The sequence below is a fragment of the Cnephaeus nilssonii genome (genome assembly GCF_951640355.1).
Source record: "Cnephaeus nilssonii genome assembly, chromosome: 2".
NCBI lineage: Eukaryota > Metazoa > Chordata > Mammalia > Chiroptera > Vespertilionidae > Cnephaeus > Cnephaeus nilssonii.
In genome coordinates, this window is record NC_137073.1 from 33249919 (window position 1) to 33277046 (window position 27128).

Consider the following 27128-nt stretch of genomic DNA (forward strand, 5'->3'; position numbering starts at 1 on the left):
GGGCTCAGTCTTGCCATCTATAAAATGGTGCACTTGACCTGGGTCAACTCCAGGGCCCCTTCCACGAGGCAAACCAAACCCATCTCTGGGTTGGGAACACAGCTCACCTGGCACCCCTCCAGCTCCCGGCACACCTGGTACAATGCCTCTGGCACCTGGCACCAGCCCTCCCAGGCCTCCTGCTCCTCCAGCACCTAGAGTAGTAAAGAGCATCAGCGCTGCCCCTCGAAACTCCCCTCCGGGAGGGAGCAGAGGGTGAAGGTGGGGTGGGGAACAGAATGGCTGCAGTGAGCACTTTCAACTCGCTGGTTTGGGGTGGGTGATAAGCTGGGCACCAGTAACCCTAACGATGGGTGATTGAAAAGGGCAGGAAAGTTCAGTGTGGCTTTGGAAGATGGGGTCAGGGGCTTCCGATCTTGGCCCAGGCCAATTCGGCCCTGGAGGCCTGAGCGCAAGCTTGCTCTGTCCTCATGCTGGAGAACTGCTCTGAGCTCAGAGCCTGGGCCCGAGGGCAGAGCAGGGCTGGGGTCCAGGCTCTGAGAGGAGGGGAGGGCGCTGCCCAGGAGGGAAGGACACTGCCCTGGGCATGGGGGCAGGCTGGGCCAGGGCACTTACCATACTTAGCGGCCTTGGCGGCGGCTGCCTGGGCTGCAGCTGTGGCGGAATGAGAAAGAGAGAGACCCTCAGAAACCTTGCTGGGTCTCAGTGGGGCTGTGCTGACACTCTCCTACCCTGAACGGCGCTGCAGGCCCTCCGTGCACGCTCCCCAACTTCTCCCTGAGCACATGCAACCCAATCAACACTCCCCCCACCCCCTTGAGCTCTACAGAAGAGAAGCCCCCATGCCTTCTCCCTGTTTCCCCAGATGGGACTAGGGCTCATGGGAAATACCAGCTCCAGGGACACCTCCGACTCCAGCTCCAAGACCACCGACTCCAGCTCCAAGACCACCGTAGCCCGGAAAGCCCCCAGCACCAACCCCGAAAGTGGGAACACCTCCAACTCCCACTCCGGCTCTGCCCCCTGCGGAGAGAGGAGAATGGATAGAAAAGGACATCAGTGAGCGAGGGCCCTGGGGGATGCTGGTGGACTAAGAAAGTAGGAGCAAGCCCCCCTCAAGTCTGGTCCTTGAAGGACAGGAAACCATAGAATGCCTGGCCCCCCTCCAGCCTTTTCCAGGAAACCTTTATTGAAACCCTTCCACTAGCATTTCTGCAACCCATCTCTTCTTCGATTGGGATAGGGCCTTGTTGTTGGTTATGGAGAGACAGTGGGCAGGTCCCATTTCCCCAGCCAGGCTTGGGCTCCTCTGAGAGGGGCACTGTCTAGGGTGCGGAGGGGCAGGGACACTGTCCCCACTGCCATAACAGGACTCTCCTATCACTCAGCCTCATGGCCTCATCCTGGGGCCCAACAGGTCCAGCTCAGCCAGTGACCTGCTGTGTAACCCTGGGCAAGTCACCCCCTTTCTCTGGCCAGAACAGGGTGGGGCAGAGCTATCAACACACTCACCATATTTGGCTGCTTTGGCGGCTGCTTTAGCAGCTGCAGCTGGTGACACAGCCCCTGGAGAGACCAAGGGGACACAAATAATCAGGGGAGAATTGAGGAAAGATGGTCAATATATATATCCTACTGTCCATCCATCTGTCCAGTCTATCTCCTTTCTATCTATCAAGCCAACCCAATGGATGTTTAGTTATCTATCTACCCAGTCACATCTCCATCTAGCTCTCTGTGTACTTAACCACTCATTCACCCACCCACTTACCTACCCAGGTGTCTGTCCATTTGCCTCTCTATCCTTAGACTTCAATACAACTGCTCAACCACTTATCTCTCTGTTCATCCATTAACCCATCTATCCATCCATATATTAACTCATCTACCCATTCATCTATTTACAAATCTAACCATCTATTTTGCATTTGCCTCCAACCCACCCATCTATTCATCTGCTCACCCAACCATGTGTTCATCCATCCATCCATCCATCCATCCATCCATCCATCCATCCATCCATCCATCCATTTATCAGTCTAATCATTTATTTAGTCCCTCATCTACTTTTCCATCTGTCTTTCCATCTACCCGTTCATCTCTTCAGCCACCATTTTACCCATATATCTATTCATTCATGTATTCATTCATCCTTTTTCTGTCCATTCATCCACTTGTCCATCAACCTCTACTTATCCACATGACCATTCACCCACATAACCAGCTGTCCATTTGCCCATCCACCCATCCATCCATCCATCCATCCATCCATCCATCCATCCATCCACCACCCATATATCTACCATTTACTGAGCATCTATCTATTCAGCCAAGGACTGGGGACATAGAGATGAAAAAGACATGGTTCCTTCCCTCAGGAGCACAGTGGCAATGATAAGGTGAGTTGGAGAAGATGATGCTGGCAGTAACTAGTTAGGAGGTTGTTACAGCCCAAGGGAGAGAAGGTGAGTCATGGTCAAGGGTATGGGAGAAGAGGATAGATGGGTGAAGTGTTAGGGAGAATCCAAAAGTCTTGGCAATAGTGTCAATATTTCTCTCTTACAACACACACACATACACACACACAGCTTATTTGGTCTACCCACAATACCTGGGACTCCAACACCTGGCACTCCTCCAACACCTGGGATTCCAGCACCTGGGACTCCCCCAACACCTGGGATTCCCCCAACACCTGGGATTCCCCCAACACCAGGGACTCCAACACCAGGGATTCCAACTCCTGGGCCACCAGGTACCAAACCTCCAGCAGCTCCTGTGGAAAAAAATAATTATTCTGGCCTAAACCCTGTGGGAACCTTAAAGGGCCTCCAAGGCATGGTTCTGGGGAGCTGTGGGGGTGGGGGGTGGGGGGGGGGGCGGGGGCAGGTCCTGAGTGTGGGATCCCAGGTGGGCTGACATTGCCTTTGGAGTTCTAAGGGTTTGGGTCTGTGGGTGGGAAGAACATGGTCTATGGCTAAAGCAAATTCAGAGCATACCACTAGCACCCAGGCAGTTGGTGCAGTAGCTATGGGTTGGCCTTGGAGTAGGGTGGGAGGAGCCAGATGCTCCACAGGGGTCCCCCGTTGCTGGGCCAATCAGTGAAGAACAACAGGCAGGGCCAGGCAGAGTGGCCAGACAGGCATGTTTGGGGAGGTGGAAGGGAGGTTTCCACAGATGGACAAAGGCCAAGTCCATTCAGCCTTAGAGAACTGAGGTCTCCAAGGCCTAGTAGAGGCCTGGGCAGGCTCCCAGGGCCTGAGGGCAGGCCAGAGTCCCGGGCCTTCCTCCCCTGAGGGCACTCACCATATTTAGCTGCCTTTGCAGCCGCCTTCGCAGCAGCAGCTGGAGTCCCGACCCCTGGAGAGACAGCCGCAGAGGGTGAGGCCTTTCCCCGCGGCCTTCTCCAGGACACCCCCACCCCTGCTGGAACAGACACTACCTGCAATGCCTCCAATCCCAGGAATTCCACCAGCCCCACCAGGAATGCCGGCACCTCCAACACCAACACCAGGGAGAACTCCGGCTCCTCCGGCACCTGTGGGGATGGGGACAGTGCAGATGTAGCTCCCAGGGCCCCTCCTGAGGCTGGGAAGGAAGGCCACTTGGATGCTGGCATTTTCACTAGCACAGTCTCCTCTGGGAATGAAGCCCAGGCAACTCTGGCTGGGCCTGCTTGAGAAGGCCCCCACCCCACTGTTCATTGACTCACCCCCAAAGTGTCCATTTCAACACGCTCATTAAGGGACTTGTATGTTTTCAGACAAATCCCATTCTAATCACTGCCACATACTGAGAAACCACAAGCGGCCACTCCCTGGGCCAGAGGGGCCCCTGTAGGAATGTTCAAGGCTTCCTCTCCTTGTGTTCCAAAGGCTCGGCCAAGTTTGTAATCCAAGCGCCTGGCTGCCTGGCTCTGGCAGTCCCTTGCTGTCCCGATCTCCTGCTCCCACATTCCACCCTTAGGGGCCTAGAGGGAGAGCCTGTGGGGCCTCCTAGGGGCGGGCCTCCAGCTCAATGCTGCCCTCCACATTTTCGCCCCCTTGGCTGGGGGGCAGATGTTTTCTGTCCCACCATGGCTACACGCAGGGCTCCCCTGGCACTGGCGATGAAGGTGAGGACTTTAGCCCCAGTGATCTGACTCTGAACTGGGACCGCCTGGGACAGGGGGACAGATGCCCGTTCTGCTCACAGCATGGGCACAGGGAAGGCCATGCCATGCCTGCCAGCCAAGGGATCATGAGCTTGAGGAGCCAGTTAAAATTTTTATAGTACACACTAAATTGATACTAAACTGTTAAATTTTTAAAATGCTTATTCTAACCACCATAGTACCCATTCCCTCTGCATGGGCTCCTTCTTCCTGTTTTAACCACATGGCAAACTCCACCTATATTTTAAGGCCTCAATCAAATGTCATTTTCTCTGAGGAGCCTTCCTGATTTTCTTCCTCCAGTAGAAATAATATCTCCCTCTTCTCGAGTCCCACAACAGTGCCTCCAGCCTCCAGCAGAGCTCTTATCTGTCCCTGCCTGGTCTCTAATGGATGGATAGAGGGAGTGAGGGAATGAGGGAGGGAGTGAAGGATAATTAGATGGGTGAATGGATGGATGGATGGATGAAAGAATGGAGGGGGGGTGGAATGAATGGATGGAGGAATGAAGGGATGGATGGAGGAATGAAAGGATGGATGGAGGAATGAAGGGATGGATGGATGGATGATGGAGAGAGGGATGGAGGGAAGAGTAGATGAATGGATGGAAGGAAGGAGGAATAAGTGGGGTTGAAAAAGTTGGACAAAGGCGGGTGGGCTGCCTTGGTTAGTTATCGGTGAGGCAGGCTCTCAGTGATAATTAGATGGATGGAGAGGTTGGGAGGCTGGAGCCAGCAGCTAGGGACTTCAGAGGTACTCACCATACTTTGCTGCTTTAGCTGCTGCTGCTGCAGCCTGGGGACCAACCCCTGGGGGAGGGGAAGGGGAGAGACTGAAAAATGTGGCCCTGCATCTCCAGAGGCCTCCATTCTAGCCCTAGGAGAACCACCTGTTCACATGTGGGTGTGGGTTGGGGACATCACAGCCATCAGAGGCTGGTAGAGCGGTCCCACCCAGGATCCTTCTTCCGGCTCAGACGGGGATCTGAGTGCAGGGTGGGCTGGCCTGACTTCCGGACAGATCATAGCCAGCCCCAGAGCCCTGGAGCCAGGGTGATCAGTGCCCCTTTGGCTGGCCCCTTACCTGTCCCCGTTGGGTACCCAGCCTTGGCCCCGGCTCCTGCTGCTCCTCCAGGCCCATACCCTGTAAAACAGAGCGGCTCACTGGGCATCCGTGCAGATCTCACTGCAGCTGCCGCCCTGCCCTACCCATTCAGAGTCTCTACCATGTCACCCCCAGTCAGAGTTAAAACAAATTCAAATATGTGTGGGGGATGGTAACTCCCACTGCACAGACTAAAACACTGAGGCTCAGGGAAGAGGCCGGTTCTCGCAAGTGTGAGGGCCAGGCTTGAGAACCAAGCTGTCTGAGTCCAAGTTCCATGTTCCTTCCTTAGGGAATTCCCTTTCCAAGACTCCCCCCCCCCCCCCCCGCCCGCCCCTCCCGCCAGCGGGGTGCTCTCCTCGCCCTGGGCTGGGGCTGCAGCTCTCTTGCCAGGACCCTGCATCTGGAAAGAGCCGGAAGCCCACTGGTCTGGGAAGGCCTTACTCACCATAGGGCAGTTTCCCCGTGCTGTAGGGCAGTCCATAGCCACCTGAGGGGAGGGGAGGGGAGGCTCAGGTGCTGCCCCAAAGCAGCCCCATGCCTTGCTGGGCTCCCACTATCTTGGTGGACAGATCTATTCCCACAGAGGCTGAGGCCTGAGAACCTCCCCGGGGTCATGAGCAGCCCACGGTTGCTCTCAGGAGAGCAGAAGCCCTGGGTGGAAGAGGGAGAGGGGGCACCCCACCAGCTCCCTAGAGTCTGAGTAGTTTCCTTACTCCCTTCCCCAACAAGAAACAGCTCATTGTGTGACGTCAGAGGGGTCTTTCCAACGAACAGTGTTTCTTACCATCAACACCGATGGTTTCCTATCAGGGCTGTGGTCTCTGTGCCTGTGTGTGCATGTGTGTGTGTACAGGTGTGCATGTGAGTGAGGCCAACACCTGCAGGATGGCTTCCCCATGCTTTCCTTTGCTGGTGACCAGAAGTGGGGTTCGGTACACAGGTTTCTTGACAACCCCCATAAGAGACACTGGTGACCAAAAATGTGCCCCACAAGATGCCTCCTCAGTGGTGAGACCCGGGGAGAAGTGCCTCTTGAATCCTCCTTCTGACTTACCTGGCAGCTTGGGTGCCTTGATTGGGTACCCCAGTGGGACTCCAGGCTGCTGACCCCCAAAGGGTCCAACTCCTGTGAGAACAAGGAGGACAAAATCAGGTCCTAGCAACTTGAGCCAGCAGCTCCTGCTGAGCCCCCAGCCTCACTCTCCACTTTCTGCTCAGATAGAATGAGCCCCAGCACATCCAGAAACCACCCTGCCCAGAGGGCATTCCTGCCTGCTGTCACTGATCAGCTGAGCCCTTCCAGTGCTGGGCCATTGCCTACAGAAAGCTGCAGAACTCTCCCCCTCCTGGGGCTTGGGCTACAGTTGGGACCTGCAGTCCTTGCAGCATTTGGCTCAGACTGGTAGGTTTTCTGGACTCATGTGGGCTGCTGCACAGGAGGGGTTGGACTGGGAAGCAGAACTGTGATCGATACCACTTTGTCTGGAGCCAGTCCAAGCCCTGGAGCAATGGGCATGAGGGACATTGGACAGGCCTGATGGGATTCTGAATGCCCAGCCCCTCCCAGGGTGAGTGCCTCTCCTTGGCTGGCCACCCTACTGGCCTGCCCACCCACCGGGGACTCTCGCCTTGTCTCACCTGGGATTCCAGCAAAAGCTCCCCCTCCACCTGCAATGACAAGGAGTCATCACTGTAGTCCACCACGGGTGCAGGGCTCCGAGGCACCTATGGCTGGTGCCAGGCAGCACAGAGGGCTGGGGAATGGCCAATTCTGCCCAGATTTCCAGGTTTATGCTGCCTCACACACACTTGGGATTTCTGAGAGGTGTTCTGGTCCTCTCAGCCACCAGTACCAAGGCTGGAGCACCGGGGTGCCCACCCAGAGGGCCCTGAGCCCAGGCTCCCCAGCCCCACTCCTGTTCCCCTCCATAGGGGCCTGAGGGTAGATACAGATTCCCACCATACTTGATGCTCTGGTGGCCTCAGTTCCCACCAGATTCCAGCCCACTGGTCACCTACCTGGGGTCTTGGCCTTGACTCCTGTTCCAGTGGGAACCCCAGGGAGCACCCCCACACCTGGGAACCGAGCTCCTGCGAGAGCAAAGGGGGTCTGGCAGTGAGGGTGGGAAGGCAGGCCTAGAAGGCACAACCTGGCTCCCACCCCACCCCTGGGTCACGAAGCTGACCTCCTTCTGCACTGACCGTCAGTGATGTCATAACTCATGTGGCATGGGGGTGGTTTGGTGGTGGCTTCTCTTTCCTGTCTGACTCGGAAGATCTGACTTTTAATGCCATTTCCTAGCTATATGACCTTGTGCCTCAGCTGGCCTTGTCTCTGAGCTGGGGTGAATTTCCAGCCACCCTGTCCACCCTTACCAGGGAAGGCAGACAGTACAAGCCAGCACGAGGTGGGAAGCCTGTGCCCACCACCAAGCTCACAGCCATCTGCTGTGGCCGGGAACTCCGCACTTGCCAATGTCTGGCCCTCCCACCTCTCCTGTCTCCCCCGGGACTGGGCCACCTGGGACAGAGGGAGGGACACTGTCAGCAAATCTCCCAGAGCAGCCCACGTCTGGGCTTTTAGGGGAATTCAAGAGGTCACATGTTGCGTGGGGTGGCCAGGCCTGGCAGGGAGAGGAGGGTGAGAGGGCAGCTCTGAGGGTCTCCTACAGGGCGGATGCTCTGGGCGGGCTCCCTGGTGACTCATGGCTTTTGGGAATCAGCTGGCTACGCTGGGGACTTGGTGTGTCCCCAGGGGCCCACCTCGGGCTGTAACAATGATCTGGGTCAGGGCCTGGGGTCAGAGCTTGGTAGGATGAGGGGAAGCTGACTGGCCTAATGGGGAAAGAAGACAGGGCCCCTGTGTCCCTTAGCCTGAGCTTTGATGCTCTGGTGGCCTCAGCTTACAGGGAGTTGAGGGGCCCCCAAGGAGGCTGCCAGGAGATGGTCTCCATACTATAGGGAGGGTCCCCTTCTTCTCTGTGATTTTACCTGTGCCTGGGAGCACTCCACCTGGGTATACACCTGGTAGGCCCACACCTGTGGCCAAAAGACAGACAAGCCATGAGCAACACCCCTGCCTCCAGCAGCCCCTCCCTGGCCTCCCCTCCACAGCTCCGGGCTAGCAAACCAGCCACCCCAGTGCCTGGCAAGGACAGCCAGGGACATGTGTTGTGGCCACAGCCTTCCTCCCCTGAGTTTCAGAAGTCATCTGCAAACCCTTCTGTGCATGGATTTATCTTGTCTTCTGGAGCCTGTTTACATGGCCGGCCCAGCCCACCTCTGGGCTAACAGCTTCCAGATGTTCCTTTCCTGCTGTGCAGACTCAGGCAGGCCTTTGTTTAACCTGAAGTCACTTCCTCAAGGGCTTGGTGCAGAGGAATGAGCACCAGATGGGGAGTCAAGGCTCCTCTGGCCACCCTGGCTCTGCTGTGACCACCAAGGGCCCTCTGCACTGACTCTCCATGCTGAGCCTCAGTGTCCCCATCTGTCCCCTGGTGTCTGCCACAAGCCTGGCTCTGAGGTCCCTTTGTGTGTTCCAAGATCCTGGAAGAAGGGCCCAGAATGTGGGCTGGATTCCCTCTCCCCATTTTGAACAGGGCCCCACACGTTGGGCCGGTCACTCTTCCCTGCCCCACTGCAGCCAGGCCCCACCTGTCCCACCCAGTACAGAGGTGAGGGCCTCAGCCCCTCCCTGAACCCGCTGTCCAGCCCCAGGGACTCCACACTGACCCGGCACTTTCCCAGGCTTCCCTCCAGCTCCGACTCCGACTCCCGCTCCGGGCTGAGGCACCGCTGCACCTGGCATGGAAGGGACCGTGTCAGAGTCGGTGTCACCAGCCTTCAGCCTTCACCTGGGCAACTCAGGGCTAGCCACCATACCTGTAGACACTCCTAAGCCGCCGACACCGCCAAGCCCGCCAACACCGCCAAGCCCGCCGACACCACCGAGCCCGCCGACACCGCCGAGCCCAGCACCTACAGAGCCAGGAGTGGGAGAGGCGAGGAGTCATGCCAGGCGCAGTGGGAGGTGGGAGGGACCTGGTGCATGTGGAGAGCCCAGAGCTGATATCTGATCGGGCCACCACCTCACTTGGAGCCTGGTTGCCTCCCTGAGCCCCAGGAGATGAGAGATGAGAATCCCGCCTGCCTCCCAGGAAATGTTCTTTGCAAAGTGTAGAGCCCGCGGAGGCGAGAGGGTCAATGGCATGTCCCAAACAGTCACACTCACCAGCCTTGGCGGCAGCTTTATAGGCTGCAGGAGAGACACCCGCTCCGCCAGGCCCCAAAGCCCCCGGGAAGGCGCCCCCAGGAAAGGCGCCGAGCCCTGTAGAGGGGGGGATAGGGTGAGGTCCTGAGCCCGCCCGGCCCTGCCCAGGAGGCACATGGAGGTGGCTCTCCTATTCTCTGCAGGACTTCCACGCCAAGCAGTGGCCTCTGCCCCCAGGACCAGGATCAGTGTCGGAGAGCAACATGTGCCAGATGGTTCTGCCCAGCCTGACAAAACTGCAGGATCGCTTGGGATCAAACTTCCACACCCCCTCCTCCAGGAAGCCTTCCTGAAGCCCCACGGAGCTGAGCAACTCCTCTGGGCTCCACTGGCCCCTGCAGCCTCTTGGCACTGCATTATACTAGCACTCAGGATGCAGCGGCTACTTCCTTGTGTCCTGGGCAGCTGCTTAGGGCAAGCGGTCTCAGCATCACCCTCACACCAGCGCCCAGGGCTGGCCTGGCCCACATACCGGGCAGATACCCTGGGCTTGGCTCTGGCCCCAAATGGGCATCTTGCTTGAGTGTCAATACTAACCTGCCCCAAGGCCACCTCCGGCCAGCCCTCCAGCACCTGCAGGGAGAAGGAGACAGAGCCAGTGAGGAGAGGAGAGACCGGTGTGTGGGCATCATCCCTGGATCCTGGGTGGGAAGGGTCTCATGATGGGCAGGCAGGAACCAGGCAGGGCTGTGGTCAGTGTGCAGCCACTCAGGCCCCTAAGCTGGACTCATGCCTTTGGTACTCAGGGGCTGATGCTGATAAAACAGCAGCTACCATTTAGTGACCAGCTACTATGTGCCGTGTAGATGTAATTGCATTGACCACTCCCCTCCCCCCATAATGCACCTCGGCCAGGCCTAGCTTCCCCTAGAAGGCCTGCCAGCGAATGGGAGACTCGGCAGGGCTTTCTCTGAGGGTGGAAGCTGAGTAGAGTCTGTCAGCATGACCTGACCCAGGCCAGGCCCTGCCCGGCTCCCACATTAGCCCCCACCCCAGACCGCTTTTCTACTTCCTTGCAGGTGTCTCCTGGCTCAGCCCATCCTCTCTCCCTTGTATCTGGAGACCCTCCAGTTCCCAGCATCTGTCTATGTGTCCATCCAGCCTGCCTGCAGTCCAGGAGCCTCCTCGAATTCAGACGGATGCTAAAATGTTTATGAGAAGTCAAATGGTCCCTCTGGCTCTCTCCTTCTCACATCTGGGCCCAATCGCTCCTTCTCCCCCTCCAGGAGACATTCCATGGCTTCGGCCAGGACTGATGGGCAATCAGGTTGGAGTTCACAAGCGTGCCGGGTTTGTTTCCAATTATGTGAGAATCTCTGCTGCAAGCACCAGTCTGGCTGCCTGGCTGCCAGGGTCCTGAGCCCAGGGAAGCCCTCTCTGGGGACTGACCCCAAACATGGGGAACTGCCAAGCCTGGAGAGTCTACCTGGCTTTCACTGGGTGTGGTCTCCCTTCCCCCCACTATTTCCTCCTTGTGTGAGTTGGCCCCATCTGAAACTCAGCCAGCCCCTCTGTAAGATGGGTCTCGATCTCTGGCTAATCTCCCTTCCAGGCTTGCCGGGTGTGGGTCAGGCCCGGCCTGGGGGCAGGGAGTTCACTTCCCAGCACTGTGGGCCCTGCCCCTCCCCAGCTCTGCTGGGGCTTCTTTCAAGCCAGGCCTGTTTCCTGAGCTCCAACAGGGCTGGGACCTTTCCTGAGCACAGAGGGGCTGGAAGAGAAGATGGGAACTGAACAGGAAGTGAGAAGAGGCTGGGACAGGTGGGGGTGGGAGCAGGCAACCTCTCTGGCACCATCTGTCCTTTACCACCCTCCTCCCTAGGTGCCTGGTCCCAAGGCCGCCCTCCAGCATGACCAGCCCCACTCCTGTTTGCCCTCCTTCCTTTGGACTCACCTGGTCCAAATGCCCCGAGTCCAGCCCCTGGAAAGGAGGGAAGGAGGGGTGAGATGCTGGCCACAGCAGGGAGCTCAGGGGCCTGGCCAGCCCAACCCCCTCTCTTCCTGGAATCAGAGAGCCCTGGATTCAAATACTGCTACTCCTGCTGACTCCATGCGTGTAGGAGCAAGTCTCTTCACCTTTCTGAGACTCAGTTTCCCTGACCTTCCTGGGACCAGTAAGATCATGAGCAGAAAGCACCTAGTGTGTGCAGTATGCCAGGGTGTCCAGTGGGTGTGACCCGTTCCTTCCAGTCCTCTTGTGTGGGTGGCTGGCCTCCAGCTGGTGCTAAGGGTGTGGGTGTTGCTGGCTCCCAGCTGCCTGGTCCCCCGCTGAGAGCCCAGGCAGGGCCAGCGTGCTGAGGCCCACATGGAGCAGCTGCCAGGCCACCCACCCTCTACTTGCCAAGGGATTAATTGTTCCTCAGCATGACACACACTGCCCATGCCCCGTTCCATCTTGCCCGGGCAGGCCCGGACATCCCCCTGGCCCGGATGGAAGCGAGGAACTGCCCGAGGGAAGGAGGGGGACTGTGGCTTTGACCTGGCTTTTGCAGCTGAGTCCCAATGACCTCAGGGAGGTTGTGGGATCCAGCCCCTTTTCATCAGAAGGAGATAGCCTGACTTTTTTGGGGTCTACTCCTTCACCCTGCCCTGAAAGTGCTTTCGGAAGTCTAGACCAAATCATTAATAAAAGCTTCACTTTAGGGACCACCCATTATGGGGCTCTATGCAGTTTTCTCAGTCTTCCCTCCTCTGCTTAATCACAGCCTGCCCTGTGTCCCCAGTGAGATCAGCCAACCCCCCTCTAGCTTTGCAGTCACAACCTCCACAATTTGGTGCTTCTCAGCTAAGCACGGACCTATTTCCACATCTTGGCTTATCTAGTCCTTCTCGACATTCTTTCTACCAGCAAAGACCCTGTGAAGGTCCCTCCAAGGAGGCAGGATGCAGGTTCTGGCAGGATAAGCAGTGAATTCCCAGGGCTCCGGCCTTGTCGACCCCCAAATCCCAGGAAACCCCTTGCCCTGGCTGCCTGCCCTTCTGCCTCTCCCCGGCCCGGCCCAGCCCTGGTGTTTCACAACCCAGATGGCTGGCAGGGAGGGGGAATGTGGGTCTTGCAGATTCATCTGCAATTGGATCATCCAGCGGCGGGTTTCATAAGAGCTGCTGGACACCCAAACTGTCCTGGAGCCTCGGACTTCCGAGCCAGGGAGACACAGAGCAGGCGGGGGTGGGGGTGGGGGGGAGGTGGTGGTGGTGCCAAGGCCACATGTGGAGCATCTCACGCCAGTGGGGTCATACATCTGGACAGAGACACCATTTCCTCCACCTGCTCCTTATCCACCAGTGCTTCCTGGAAGGACACGCCCTCCCTCTTTCCTGGGGGTGTGTTCTTTGGAACTGGTGGTGGACCCTGGTGTCAGATCTGCAGGGCCAGGACAATCTAGTCACATCTCCTTCCTGGAAAACTCCATGGTCTGGTCAGCCAGAAGGGGCCTGGGATCAAGAAGGATGCTCATCTGGGGCCAGGGTCAGGGTCCAACCTGGGGTTTAGTTTCGGGCTTGGTCTGGAGTCAGGGTTCAGCCTGGCACTAGGACAGGGGCTCAGATTGTCATCAAGGGTCAGGGATATGGAGGGTCTTGGCCTGGGGTTAGAGAGGGCTTGGTCTGAGTCAAGGGACCATCCACGTGGAGTCTGGAGCCTACCCTCTGTGCCTGAGTCCCAGAATGACATTCACAGCATGGTGGCCTCTGGAACATCAACCCCTACCTTTGTCCTGAGCCCCAGGGCTGTTTCTGAGACCATGTGCATAGGAGCAGGGCAGCTGGGCACATAGGCACTTATAGAATAGATGTTGGACACTCCTCGCACAAGCTGCTGCCAGCTTCCTGTCCCTGGAGCCCTGTGGTCCGGCCCCAGCCTGCTCATACCGGGGGACTGGTACCGCCCACCACTTCCTTCCTGCCTCTTGCCCTTGCTAGGTGGGCCTCCCCTCCCCGGCCCCCTGGCTCACTATCAGTGCCCTAAGACCTCAGGTCTTACCTGGCTTGGGTGGTTTGCCTCCAGGTCCCAGCCCTGCCGAAGGAAGAGATGGCAGTGAATGGGGAGCCCCAGCACCCCTGTCTTATTATTTATACCCTCAGGGCAAAGCAAGAGCACTGTGGGGTCTTACTCTCCAAGTCCTAAAAGGGCGGTCAGGGGCAGCCCTCCCTCCGGACAGGGAGCTGCTGGGAGCCCAGTGTCTAGACATCTGGCGGGAAGCCCAACTCCAGCCCTGATTTGTGGTTTTTACTCTCAGACTCAGTTTCTCAGCCTCTGAGGGAACAACAGCATTTTAGGGGTGTTGTGGAGGATCAAAAGAAACGCGGGAGAAGGCAGGGGCCACCAGGGAGAAAGCCTGGGGGCGGGGCTTGGGATGCCAGTGGGTTCCAGCTCTCAGACAAGTCTCTCCCCAAGAGGCACTCGGTCTATAAAACAAGGGACCCTTGATGCTTGGACTTGCTGGGGTTCTGAGGTTTAAGGACCTGTGTGGGCTAGAGTGACACTTAGACCCCATCAGTGAGGAAACAGATGTGGTTTCTGCACTCACCTCCTCCTCCCAGGCCTCCGAGACCAGCCCCTGAGGGGGTGAGGGGGTGGGGGAGGAGAGAAAGAGAAACATCAGTGCCCCTGTCAGATCAGTGCCCCTGCCAGAAAGCCACCCTTCAACCCATGGTCAAATCCATCCCTGCTTAGCTACATTTCCTCAGGCAAGCCTTAACTTTTGCAAACCTCAGTTTCCTCATTTGTCTCATAGGGCCAATAGCCCTGAGCTAGTTTGTGCCTGAGCGTGTGCTGGTAGCCGCCCTCACTTCCATGTCAGTTCTGAACACTCAAATACTTTTTTAGTATCGAAAATATTACTTTGATCTTTCAATCTACTTTAAAACATTATGCTTTTTTCTAAATGGCATTGCTCCAACGTTTTCCCCATTTTCTTTTGGGGGTGGTGGGGAGGGGCTCCCAGTCTCCACCTACACATGGTCGTTGCTTTTATATTGTTTTTACTTGAAAAACACTTCACCATATTGCACAACAGATAACATATTCATACTTTTTAGTAACTGGGTAGTATTTCAGAGTTTACTTAATCACACCCTCCAGTCGGGTGGGTTTCTTGTTTTACAGTTTTGCAAACACCACACCTATGAACCTCATTGCAGATCATTCTTTTCCTCTTCTTTGCAATTATTTCCTCTAAATGGACTTCCAACGCGGGGTTAATGTTTGGAAGACTGTGAATGGCAGGAGTGCGTGAAAGCACTCACTTTCCTAGAGCCTCAAAAGCATTGTTTCATCTTTCAGAAGATTTATGCTCTTAAGAGTTGTAAAACGGTGTTGTGTAAACTGCTTTTCTAAGTAGCAGTGACTTGTGGGTCTTCTGTGGTAGGCATGCCAATGTTCTTCCCTTCTGCAATACCAAAATGTGCATCTCTCACGGATGTACTCACAGGCTTCCTCTCCTGGGTATGGGGAAGCTTCATGTACATTACCTGGGAAAAAGCCTCCTCCGGGAAGTCCTCCAGGAAGTCCTCCGGGAACTCCTCCAGGAATAGCTCCTGGGACCCCTGGAAGGAAGTAGGTAGAGTCCTCTATTAGCCAGAACTAATAAAAACATGATAACAATGTGATGATGATGATGATGATGATAATGATGTAAATCCACAAAGCAATTTTTGTTTTCGAAGCATTTTTCCCCCCCATTTATGCTCTGCAAAGTGGCCCTGCGAGGTGGGAAGGGCTAGGATTATTATTTTCATCTTAACAGATGTGAAATCAGGCTCAAAGAAGTTGAGGGACGTGCCTGGGGTCACACAGCTGGAAGGAGATGGAGCCTGGGTTCAAACTCAGGCAATTCCTCTCCCTGGAGAGGGCCTGGCATGAGGCTGGGTCTGAGCGCCTTTCGGTGGACAGCCAACTGTCTCCAGCCCCGAGCAGCATGGGCCGGGGCCAGGGTTGTGGCGGAGCTGTAAGCAAGCGGTAAGGAAACGCGGCCCCTGCCAGTAAAAATGCAGCCATTCCCACACTGATAGGACGGCGTGAGGTCAGCGTCCTCAGCCACTGGGCAACAGTGGATGGGTGGGGCTCTGGCTGTCTGACACAGGGCTGTCTTAGGAGGCGCCGGGCCCCAGAGGGGGACACCATGAATGAGCAAAGTGAATAGTTTCCTAAGGAAAAGCGAATTCACTGGCCAGGCTGGGGGCTGTCTGCCCAGCCAAGATCACGAGTTCAGTCCCCACCGCCGGGTGAAGCTCTCACTGGGGAACGCTGTGGTGCTGGGCCCAGATCCATGCCTGGCCATGGCAACAGAGGATCCTGGTGCAGACCAGGCCCTCACTCCACCACCACAGAATGGCCCCAACCCTGACACGCCGCCTTGCCAATGCCCCAGCCCCAGCACCAGCACCAGCACCAGCACCAGCACCACCCACTGAAAAGGGCAGGGCTGGGGGACAGTGTCGGTCAGTTCTGCAGTGTGACCAGAGGCCTCGTGGGCAGACATCTGGCCTCTGTGGCCTGGTGATGCTGCACAGCTGGGTCTGTTGGCCCCAGGGCCCTGTCAGCCTCAGCCACAGCCCGGCAGGGTAGGGGATGCCAAGCTGTCACAGCCACTCCGTGCCGAAGTCCTGGCGCCACCCCCCTCCCCCAGGGCCTGCAGTCCCCCAGGAACTGCAATCCAAGCCTAGAGCGTGCAAGCAATCTGGTCAAAGCCTCGCGGGCTCTAAGTGGTGGCCTAAGGAGGGTGGGCCGGCTGGGAACGAGAGCTTTGGCCCTGTCATCTGTTGCCAAGCACACACATGGCCTGTCTCGAGCCTTTGATGCCTTCCCTGGCTCTGGTCCCCAGCTCTGAGCACTGTTTCTTATGTGCCCTCCCCGGTGCACCCCAGGCCTTTCTCCGCCTCGGCCTCTCTCCCTCCTGTCCAGCTCCAGAGCGATGGCGGGAGCAGGGCCGGGGGTGGAGGGAACAAGGGGCTCAGGACGGACCCATCTGCCTCCACTCCTGGCTATGCCACATCTGGGTGACCTGGGGCAAGTCACTTAACCCCTCTGAGCCTCAGTTTCCTTTCCAGCCAGGTGGGGCCGATAACTGCTGCCTTGCAAAGTTGTTGCAACTTGTCAGCGGGTTCAAGTAGAGGCCTGTCCTGCCCTGGACCTGGCACACAGTAATTGCTCAAACAAAGGATGGTGACCCCTCATGTCCACGTCGCTGCACAGCACACGGCTTGGGGTCAGGTAAACAGGATCTGTCCAATACATGATGTGTGAATTAGGTGGAGGGGAGGCAAGGATGCTGCCTGTGGGTCTGAGTTCATCCCGTTCTATCCCCAACCAACCTGGGGGTCTCCCACCTTGGGCCTGGCTGACCTCCTACTTCCTCTCTTGGGGTTCTGCTCTCCCACACCTGCTTGTGACCAAGCCCCTCCCGGGCCTGCCAGCTCCTCCTCTGCTTCCTCTCTCCCCAGCGCCTACCCATCTCCTCTTCCCAGTCCCCACCCCCATGATTCAAATCCCAACAGCATGTGCCAAACTCCGTGCCTGAACCATGACAGCCTGGGGAGCTGTGGATTTTGATCCCCATCTTGCACTGAGGAAATGGAGAACACTTAGTGGGTGTAAAGGGTGCCCTGGCCTGCCTTCTCTCTTCAAGTGCAGGAGAGGGAGAACATGATAAGACAGGAGGGCCTTCAAAAAGGCGGCAGTCACCGCTCATGCTTCGGTAGGTCATCTTCACTCCTTGGCCTGAGCAGTCCCTCCTGCCAGAAAAGCCGCCTCCTCTCTCCAAGTCTACCCTTCCACCAACACTGAGCTCAGATTCTCCCTCCTGCCTTCTCTCAGCCTTTGATTCTCATTGCTTAGCTGGCCCAAAGCAGCTGGCCGGCAGCACGCTTGTCATGTTTCATGTGGGTTTGAATGTTTCACCGGCTAGTCCAGGGTGAACTCGTCTCTTGCATCTTAGAGTCATGATCCTAGACTCTCAGGGATCATAACGGTCTTCGGGTCTGGGCTGAAGTTCCTTCTGCAAGCATCCCCTGGTGCTCCTGCTTGCATGCCTCCCGTGACAGGAAAATCACCACCTCTGATGCTGTCAGCTCTACCTGCAGAGAGATCTCCCTCCTATCAATTTAGACTCTGACCATCTATCTCTCTAATTCTGCCTCCCACGGCCCTAGAGATCGAGGCTCACCTGTCATCCAAGGATAGCTCCTCAAACATTGACCTTTCTTTAAAGGTCTAACTCAAATGTCACTTCCGCTGTGAAGCCCTCCTCGGTTTCCTGCGACTCCTCCAGGCACCCCCAGCCTTAGTCCTGTCTGCTTTCTCCACCATTGAACTCTGCTCCCCACTAGACAAACCATGGCATGAGTAGCAAGAGGGAAAATAAGCTTATCAATGTGCGCTAATTACAAGGGTGGATCAGCTCAAGTTGGCCAATTCTGAATAAGAAGATACATCCTTTTAAAAGTTCACATTTCCACAGCCCTCTTCCTTGATACATTCTTGGCATTTGTTTCATTGCTGGAGCCTCCCACCAGCCCTAGGAGATAGTGGGGCCGGGATGCTTCTCCCCATTTTCCAGCCAGGGAAACCAAGAGCCAGTGACATTAAGTGCCTGGCCTGGGACCTACAGCTGAACCCAGTCACACGCAGGGCCTTCTGTCTGGGCCCTGGGATCCAAGTTCAAAGATCTGGGAGAAGGTTGTTTAGGAGCAAGCAGTGAGCCAGCGGTCCTCAGTAGGGGCTTTGCCAAGCCCAAGCCCAGAGGGCCAGCCTGGAGAGCAGATAAGACCACACGAAGCTGTTTGTTGTTGGCATGGAGAAGGGCTGCCAAGGGCTTTTCAAAAACAATCTGTCCTCCAGTGGGTGACTCGATCCCTCGCTGGGCACGTCTGCCCTCCTGCCTTGGCCTTGGTGGACACAGAGAGCAGGATTAACCCCTAAGCCAGAGGTCCTGGGCCCTGGAGGCTCACTAAAGTCACCCTTGACAACATCTCCATGTCAGGGTCCATCCACAGACCAAATAAAGCAGGAATTCTTGGGTGGGACCTCCACATCAGAATTGTTCATCGTTCCCCGGGTAACTCCAATGTGCGGCTAGGGGTTGAATACCCCCTCTCCACCACCCCCCCCCCACAAAAAAGAAAAGAAAAAAAAGAAAGCCCCTTTTCCAAATTGTCCCCAGTCCTGGAATCAGAAAAAAAGTGATAATATTTCTGGGGGATGGGGAGATGCCTGATTTCTCCCCCCCACGCCCCCACTCTCTTAGGGGTCTGAGACAGCTGGACCTCAAAGCTACTTTTGACCCATCCTAACTGGGTCTAGACAAAGCTTTCCATTACACAGTCATCCTGGGGAGCCTCTGCTTCTTGCCTCCACTGACAACGTGGTTCTTTGGATCTGGGAACTCGTGGGGTGACACTGTCTTGGGGTGGGGGGAGCTGGGCTCCCCCAGCGTAGCCAGAGTCTGATGGCTGAGTGTGTGTGTGTGTGTGTGTGTGTGTGTGTGTCTTCAGCCTCCCTATTGCTTGACCTCTCTAGATTCTGGTAGGCTCTGGGCACAAGCCCCTAAATACCTCATCAATTTGCACAGCCCTTATTTGGACCCAGTGCTCCACCACCTGGGACGGAGCTGTGATTTATGTTTGCAAGGAAAGAACAAGGCCAGCTGAGCATTTCGCAGTGTCACTGAGGGGACAGGAGAAGGTGCATGCTGCCCTAGGCGTGCCCACCCTAGAGGGCTCAGTCCCAGGCCTGATCTTCCCCAAGTGCTGCCTGGCCCCTGGCCCCCGCCCCCTTATCCTTTGGCCCAGGGCAGAGAGCTGGCTGGTACTAAAGCCCCTGGGGCTGCCTCAGCCTGTCTGAACCTCAAGTTCCCCATTCGTAAAGTGAAGACAGTAATTCTTAACTCTCAGGGTTAAGGTGATCCTGTGGGGATTAACTGCCTCGCTCTAGGCGGAGCTCTGGGAAGGCAGGTAAGTGTTCAGGGGCCACACCTTGGAGAGGGGAGGCCCAGACAGGTCCAGAGCTGCTGCTCTCAGACAGCTGGGTGGCAGGTCCCCTGGGCTCTCTCGCTCCCCCCGCTGGGCTCCACCTGATGGCGCGCACGTCCCATAGCCCCGTTCAGGTCCAGGGGCCGATGACCTCTGTGCAGGAAGCTCCTGTTCCCAGCAGTGCTGGTCCAGAAAGTCAATCTCACGGAAACAGCTGCCGCTCCTGCCCAGTCCCCCACTCCAGCCCTCCTGCCTGGCCCTGCTCCACCCTGTGCACCCCCGTGCTGGTCCCCACTGAAGGTCTGGTTCTCATGGCAAGAAAGACTCTTACAGGAACCTTACCCCACCCAGCACACCCCACCAAATGCCTTGTGAACCTTCACTTCCCTTTTCCCAGAGCCAGGAGCACCGCGGCGGGTCACTCCCAGGGTCCCCAGGGTGTGTAGCCGCCCCACAGGGGTACCCTTGGGACCTGTGCAGGACACACCCTAGATGGTCCAGGACTGCCCTGAGGTCTACTCCAGCCTCTGCCATGGTCACACTCCCTCTGCCAGGAGATGGACACTTTACCCAGCTTCCCTGTCCTCCCTTGTGTTACACACACACACACACACACACACACACACGCACACGCACATGCACACACACACATGCACATCCACATGCACACCTGGATACCAGATCTCCCATGTGTATAAGCCTGTCAGGTGGCAGACTTTTGCATATGCCAACAGGCACTTTCACATACCCTACAACCTCCTCCCCCCACAACACACAAATACACACATACACACACACACACACATACACATACACCTGTCCAGGGATGAACTTGTGAACAGACATTTATCCCAGACACCTTCTCCACTATTTGATGACATATTTGGCATACACACTCATGCCCACCTGTGCAATAGCATGCAACACACTCATTCATGTATGCATGTGCACACACACACACACACACACACACACACACTTCACACACACACTCAGAAGTCCCAGTCCTTCTCACCAGGGACAAACCACAGTAGCAGCTTTCCAACCACAACCCCATGATCAGCTAACCCTGACCTTCCGCAGAGGGGTTCCTGACTTCCGCGGGGACAAGGAACCTGCTGAAGTCACACAGTTCACTTTCCAGTTCGGGTCCCCTACCTGCAGGGCACGCGTGCCACTGGGCTGGGTCCGCAGGTGTGCGAACTGCAGGTGCCTGCAGACCCAACGGGAACGGTCCTTCCCCAGCATGCGTCCAACACCCCACTGGGAGAGCACTGGGGACGGAGCAGGGGGCCCTCCATGCACCCAGGGCAGCAGAATCTGGACACTCTGGGGACCATCCCAAATCGTGGGGTATCTATGTGACAGGTTCCCCTCAGCATGGGCTGGGTCCGGGGAAGGGCAGCTCCAAGGATCCAGTGACTGCCGGGCTCCTGCTGGGGAACCCCTGGAGGATGCTGGGGATGAAGGGCCGGCACCCTCTCATCTATTAGCCCAGACACCTGGCTGGAAGGATGGAGGGCTGCGGGCGGCTCCGGGAACAGGGTGAGGCCTACCTCCAGGCTGCGAGGGGTGGATGATGGACAGCAGGAGCAGGAGGACTCCAGGCCACAGGGTTGTAGCTGTCGGACCCGCCATCTCAGGGAGAAATGCCCCAGCCTGCTCTCCGCGCCTCGTTTTATCCCCAAAGCGTAATTGCTGCCTCCTCGGCTGCGAGGGAAGAAGGGAGGGAGAGAGGGCGGGCAGGAGGGCCTGAGAAGGGGGAGGCCTGGGGGAGGGGGCCGCAGGGAGGGGGGCAATTACGAAAGGCCGGCTCACAATCCTCCCAGGCTGGGTCTGAGTGGACTGGACTGTGGGCTTTTTTCCTTAAAACACATAGTCGCTCACGCGTGCGCATACACACACACACACACACACACACACACACACACACACACACACACAGTTTTCCCCATCTCTCTCCCGCTTTCCCTCTGTGGCTGTTCTCTCACTGCTGGCCCTGTTCCCGCCAGAAAGTGTGAGGGGGGCCTCTGCCAGGACAGCCCTCGGGAGAGGAAGCAGGAGGGAGGGCCCTGCAGCCCGGCCAAAAATCCAGTCCTAGCCAAGTCCTGAGTGGCCAGGCCCCCGCCCCTCCGGCTGGGCCCCGGGCCCAGTGTGGGGACACAGGCCAGCTGTCCCGCGCCTCTGCCCCCACCCTGGCCCTCCAGACTTCCCCAACACCCCCAGACCTGGCCACAGACAGGCCCTGCTTAAACCTGGGGAAGTGGGGTTTTGGGCTGGTCTGGGAGCTGGGGCCAGGGCCCGTGTCTACAGAGGTTGAGGTTGCTACAGGCAGAATGGCCTGGAAGGTAAAGTCACGTTGTTGTTGTCCCCTGAGACACCTGGGAGCTGGAAGGGGGACCCTGACATACTACACAGCTCCATTCTGCAGGGGCTAAGGTCACAACCTCCTGCCTGAAGCTGGGGGATGTGGTGGGGGGGAGGGGTTGGCAGGTCTTTGATCCATGTCTGCAGAGGCCGAGGGGCTGCACCGGGGGAATGTCCTGGGAGTTAAGACCATGTTGGTGTTGTTTCTTGGGGCATCTGGGGGGCACGTGGGAGACCCTGGCACACCACAGGGGTCCCATTTACATGGATCAAGGTCACAGTAGGCTAGTGCAGGTCCAAGGGTCTGGCAAAGGACAGTCTGGACCCCCAAGGTGCCCTGTGTGTGCACAGGGGTTTAGGGAGCCCCCCAAGACTGATAGGTGGCCCAGCCCCCGTTTAATCACTTGGCCCCCACCTGTCCCAACACTAAGCACTGGAGCACCCAGACCAGACACAGGAGCTTCCAGATTGCTGGTTTTCTCCCTGCCCTAGAACACCCAGGACTGACATTCCTCGGGTGGCCAGGAGGGGGCGACCCTGCGCTGAAACAGCTGGGACCAGCATTTCCAGAAGGACTGGGACTATTCCTGCCTAAATGGGCAGAATGAGGACCCTGGGGATTGGGGGGACAGGAGTGGGGGGGGGGTGAGGGTAGGGGTAGGGGGGATTTGAAAGCCAGAGGGTAGGAGAGGGGCACTGGTACTTACCCTCATCACAGCCTGGAGGGGAAAAGTCGAGGTCACAAAGTCTGAGAGCTTCTCCCCACTTTCCCTCGCCCAGGTGGAGAGTGAGGGGCAGACACAACCACAGCTTCCAGGGAAGGAGGTAAACGACACCCCCTCCAGCCAGGAGCGCCCCGGCAGTCTGCAGGGCACCAGGGGTGGCCAAGAGTGGAGATGCCAGAGGCAGGCACTGGGCTCCGGGGGGACCTAGGCCTCAAATCTGGCTCTAGCACTTCCTAGTGGACGGCTCACCTCTTCATAGAGCTTCAGTTTCCTCACATGTCAAATGGTTATTAATATGGCTACCTAGGAGGGCTATTGCAAAGATAAATAAAATGTGGTCCTATATTTATGTACTGTGCCTGCTAGATCCCAAATGCTCTCTACTCACCTGATGCTAGTCCTGGTAATAATGCCATGGTTACTGCCACAGGTGCTGCAAGCACCACTCCTGTCTGTAGAGTAACTATTGGGCTGGCTCTCTGCTGGGCCACCTCGGGACCCTGGGCCATCCCGCTCTCAGGTGGTGGCGCTCCAGGAGTTTGGAAGGGGTGCGTGTGCCAGCAGAATTGTCTTGCAGCTGTGTTTGCACAGCAAATGTGCAGCTCTTACTTCCAGGGTGTGTTATTTGGGGGTGCTTTGAGGGTAGCTGATGGAGATTATGAGTCCTTGGGGAGGTAGGGGCTGCTCAGGGTCAGGGTCTGAGGCTCAGTGCCGGGATGTGCCCGCTGGTGGGGAGACCAGAGGGTGCCTCTGTATGCTTGCCCCTTCCCAGGAGGGGGAAGGATGGGGTGCTGGTGAGGAGCTGGGCCCCACTCTTTTCAGGGCAATGACGTGGGCAGGAACCGGCTTTCAGACTTACAAACCGCAGTCTGCTCAGAGTCTTTATTAATTCCAGGACCGGGAGAGAAGCTGGAGCCAGCTGGAGAGAGCTTGCTGTGGGGGGATCCAGGAGAGGTGTGGAGGGGCGCTTGCAGGGATAGACTTGTGGCTGCTGGGCCAGGCCTCTCTCTGCAGGACCAGGGCCCTGTCTCCTGACCCCTACCCCCCCCCCCCTCCGTGTTCCCTCTTCTTCTTAGCATCCCATGCTCACTGCAGGAGCTCCATGAACTCATATCCAACAAGGCTCTGTGCACCTCCAAAGGGGAGCCTTAGTTCAGAATCCAATCCATTAACTGGATTATCCAGTGCAATTTAGCCCAATGCATTCAATATATAATGTAAGGACTAGGGGTTACAGTTATCAAACAACTTCCATTCATTCATTCACTCATACATTCAAGAAAGCCAACAGTCCTCAGCTGCTCTGTGCCACCTCCCTGCATAGCTATAAGGATTAAATAAGGTCATGAACTTCCCACAGAGGGCTCACCAAATGCTGGGTAAGCCTGGCTTCACCATTATCCTTGACGAACCACATCTGCTGGGCATCCAGGCGAGTCACTGACAGGCCATCTCTGTCCTCAGCCCCTCCAGGTTCACCCCTTTAGGAAGAACAGAGCCGCCAGCCTCCACACAGTTCTGGGCATGCCATTGCTTTGCTCAGAAACCCTCAGTTGCCTTGCGGATAAAGTCCAGACTTCTGAGAATGGCCTTCAAGGCTTTTGCCCTACCAGCTCAACTTCTCTGTCACTCTCCTTCCCCCTGACCGGCCAGCCTCCCTTCTGGTTGATGCAGCTGCTCCCAGCTGCCAGGCTTGTCCTAGAGGCTGGACACTGGACCATTGTTGCCGACGTTCCCTGGTCTCAGCTTCCCTCTCTGCAGGTCTGTGCCCTCAGCATCCTTGCCCCTTGGATCTCTATGAGGGTCCATAGGTACTCAGTACTTCACCTTATCCCCTACTGGCCTGGCCAACAGTGGAGCTAGCTAGAGGATGGAATCATTTCTGTCTCCCCTGTCGTCCAAGAGTGTCTGATAATAAGCAAAGATGTGCTCTTTAGAAGATGGGGACAGACCTCCAGAATGCTGGGGTGCAGTTTTTGTTTTTTCCCTTATCCACTGAGTGCAGGATGCTCTGTCTGCATGAAACCTTGAACCAGAGAGAGAGAGATCAGCGCGGGCTGCCTGGCTAGTCTGGGAAGAGCTTGGAGTCAGCCAGACCCAGGACTATGCTATATTCCCTACAAGGTGAAAGTCTCTGCTATCAGTCATTTACATCTCTGTGTGAGGGAGGGAGGAATGTGATTTTCTCATATGGACCCAAGTGAGGTTTGCCACAGAAAAGAATGTGGATTGGGTATCCTGGGTTCAAGAGTACATACTCCAAGAGAGAATCCGCAGCAAGGTAAAGTGAAGGATCCTTTCACACCTTCCCCCAACCACCTGCCCTCGTCCCTGAGACCCAACTGCAGACATTAAGAAGATGGCCAGAACCTTCTCATCCTCTGATTTAAAATTGTCTAGCAGTCATATAACGTAAAAGACACGTAAAATTAATTTTAGTAATAAGTTATATTTAATCCAATACATCTAAAGTACTATCATTTGAAATGTCATTGATAGGAAAAAATATTAATAAGATGTTTTGTGTTCGTGTTGTACTCCCTTAGAACACATCTCAGTTGGGACTAGCTGCATTTCAAGTGGCCAGGAGGCACACGTGGCCAGTGGCCGCCGGAGTGGACGGCACAGGTTGAGACTATGAGGGGACTCGTGGGAATGAACCTGACTTAGGACAAGAGAGGAGGGGAAACTAAACGGTGGCTTCTGCTGCTCAGCGTTCACAGGTAGATGGGTGTGCGGAGGAGGGAGGGAGCCAGGGCAGGAGGGACGGCCTGGAGGGCTGGCAGGGAAAGACCTGGGCGCACCCACGACAGGCAGCCCCAGGGGAGAGGCCCTGCCCTCATGCTGGTGACCGAGCCAGAGCGGGTACCGCCTACTGGAGGGTACCAAGCAGCATCGGCCCAGAGCCAACACTTGGGCTAGAAAATGAGAAAGGCCTGCGTAGCTCTTGTCTCCCCAGCGGCAGCCGGGACCCCTCTGACAGCAAAAAGCCAGGAACAGAAGGGACCTGCAACAGGACAGGTGTCAGACTGCATTGGAGGTAAAGGGTCTGCAGCCGAAAGGAGACGGGGCACTGCTGGTCTGGGCCACCGATTCTCACTCCATGCAGGAGTGGCTCGAGGGGAGAACAGGCTGTACTTGGAGAGGGGGTTCAGCAGGTGGGATGGGGGCTGGGATTCCAGGACAGGCTGCTTCTGCAACCCCAGGCTAGGGTGCTGGGAGCAGAGTGGGGCAAGGGGTGCGTGGCGCCAGTGGCCGGAGATGTGACCGGGATTAACACTGATTGACGTAATTAGCAGGTCACCTAGTCATTCCTGATAATGGTGGTGTAAAGAGTCATTAACCCAGGGAAGCCCCGGTCTCCTCTAATGGAGACAGGGGTTTGCACAAGCTTTTCAAGACTGAAGGCTCATGTCTTAAAAGTCTGGTACACAGCAAGTACTCAAAGGTGGGATGAGGACCACGACACCATCTCAGGCAACCGAAGCGAACCACTGTGGCCAGGGGAGGGGGGAGGAAGCCCCTCCCACAAGTACCAGCCCCACTACCACCCTGGGATCCCCTGCCCTGAGCTGCCTCTGATCCAGCGACCTCTGTGCAGTCACTGCCTCTGCTCAGGCCCTGGTGTTTGCGTGTCTGAGTCATTTGTCAGTCTGGGTCCTTGGCGGGTGCAAGCCAGGGTGGGGGGTGGGTGTCCTGGACCGGTCGTTCTGCCCTGTGCTGTTCCCACATCGCCTCTCGGGCTGTCCGCTGCGGTCTCGGGGGAACATTGCGAGCCGGGGGCTCGGACCACCCCTCCCCAGGGGACTTGGGACGAGGAGGCCAGAACACGCCTCTCCTTTGACACTTGACAGTTTACAAAGCACATCTCCCTTTGCGATCACAGATATTATTATCCCAGTTTATAAACACAGGGTTAGGAGCCCTGTCTACAAACTCTGGCCGCCAGAAAGAGCACTCTCGGTATCTCCTTTAGATCTATTTAATCTTAACTCTGGGCCCCTGTCACATGGGCGGGCAGCAGTAAATTCTCTCCCAGTTTACTGGGGCCCTGCCTCCACCTCTGACCAAAATACAGGCGTCTCGAGAGTGTGGGGTCTGGAGCCAGAAGGGCCCTGGCCTCGATGATCCCCTTGCTGGAGCCTCTGTGCCTTTGTGTACCCTGAGACCGGGCTGGGGCTAGGGAGCCTGGAGCCTGGGCTGCCTCTGCGGGTGCTTGTCAGGGGAGATCCGCTTGCGGGACCACAGAGCATTCTCCCATCCCCGGGGGGGGGGGGGGGAACATCGTCCCTCTGAGTCTCCTGTCCCTTTAGGATAGTCTCTCAAAGGAAAAAGGCTTCAGACGCTTGGGCTTGCAGCCGGGTGAGCTATAGGAGGAGCAGGATACAGAATGGATGCACACAGGTATTCATGACTTAACAAACCACCCTGCTACCCGGGTGAGGGAACAGAGTCTTGTAGAAATACACACACTGACCCAGGGTCACCCTGAGACACGGTGGCTGGAGCTGAGGGTTTTGGGGTATTTCACCCTGGCCAA

At 56.8% G+C, this 27128-nt stretch overlaps 1 protein-coding gene across 2 annotated transcripts in view; it reads right to left on the minus strand.

Annotated features, from left to right (window-relative positions):
* ELN (elastin) overlaps positions 1-21352 on the minus strand; it is a 31748-nt gene extending 10396 nt beyond the window's left edge. Inside the window, exons 1-23 of one of the 2 annotated variants that reach the window (XM_079793648.1) lie at positions 21053-21352; positions 15000-15074; positions 14057-14086; positions 13510-13542; positions 11422-11448; positions 10068-10103; positions 9492-9587; positions 9143-9238; positions 8993-9061; positions 8252-8299; positions 7280-7351; positions 6899-6928; positions 6315-6386; positions 5706-5747; positions 5237-5296; positions 4915-4962; positions 3443-3538; positions 3307-3360; positions 2612-2776; positions 1513-1566; positions 892-1023; positions 616-654; positions 108-194 (exon numbers count right to left, since the gene is read on the minus strand). In XM_079793648.1, the coding sequence (XP_079649774.1) occupies positions 108-194; positions 616-654; positions 892-1023; positions 1513-1566; positions 2612-2776; positions 3307-3360; positions 3443-3538; positions 4915-4962; positions 5237-5296; positions 5706-5747; positions 6315-6386; positions 6899-6928; positions 7280-7351; positions 8252-8299; positions 8993-9061; positions 9143-9238; positions 9492-9587; positions 10068-10103; positions 11422-11448; positions 13510-13542; positions 14057-14086; positions 15000-15074; positions 21053-21134 (1543 nt within the window). In that variant the 5' untranslated portion in view covers positions 21135-21352. The remainder of the gene's footprint in view (positions 1-107; positions 195-615; positions 655-891; positions 1024-1512; positions 1567-2611; positions 2777-3306; positions 3361-3442; positions 3539-4914; positions 4963-5236; positions 5297-5705; positions 5748-6314; positions 6387-6898; positions 6929-7279; positions 7352-8251; positions 8300-8992; positions 9062-9142; positions 9239-9491; positions 9588-10067; positions 10104-11421; positions 11449-13509; positions 13543-14056; positions 14087-14999; positions 15075-21052) is intronic. The other variant, XM_079793649.1, reaches the window with a different exon arrangement.
* Positions 21353-27128: the final 5776 nt, after the last annotated feature.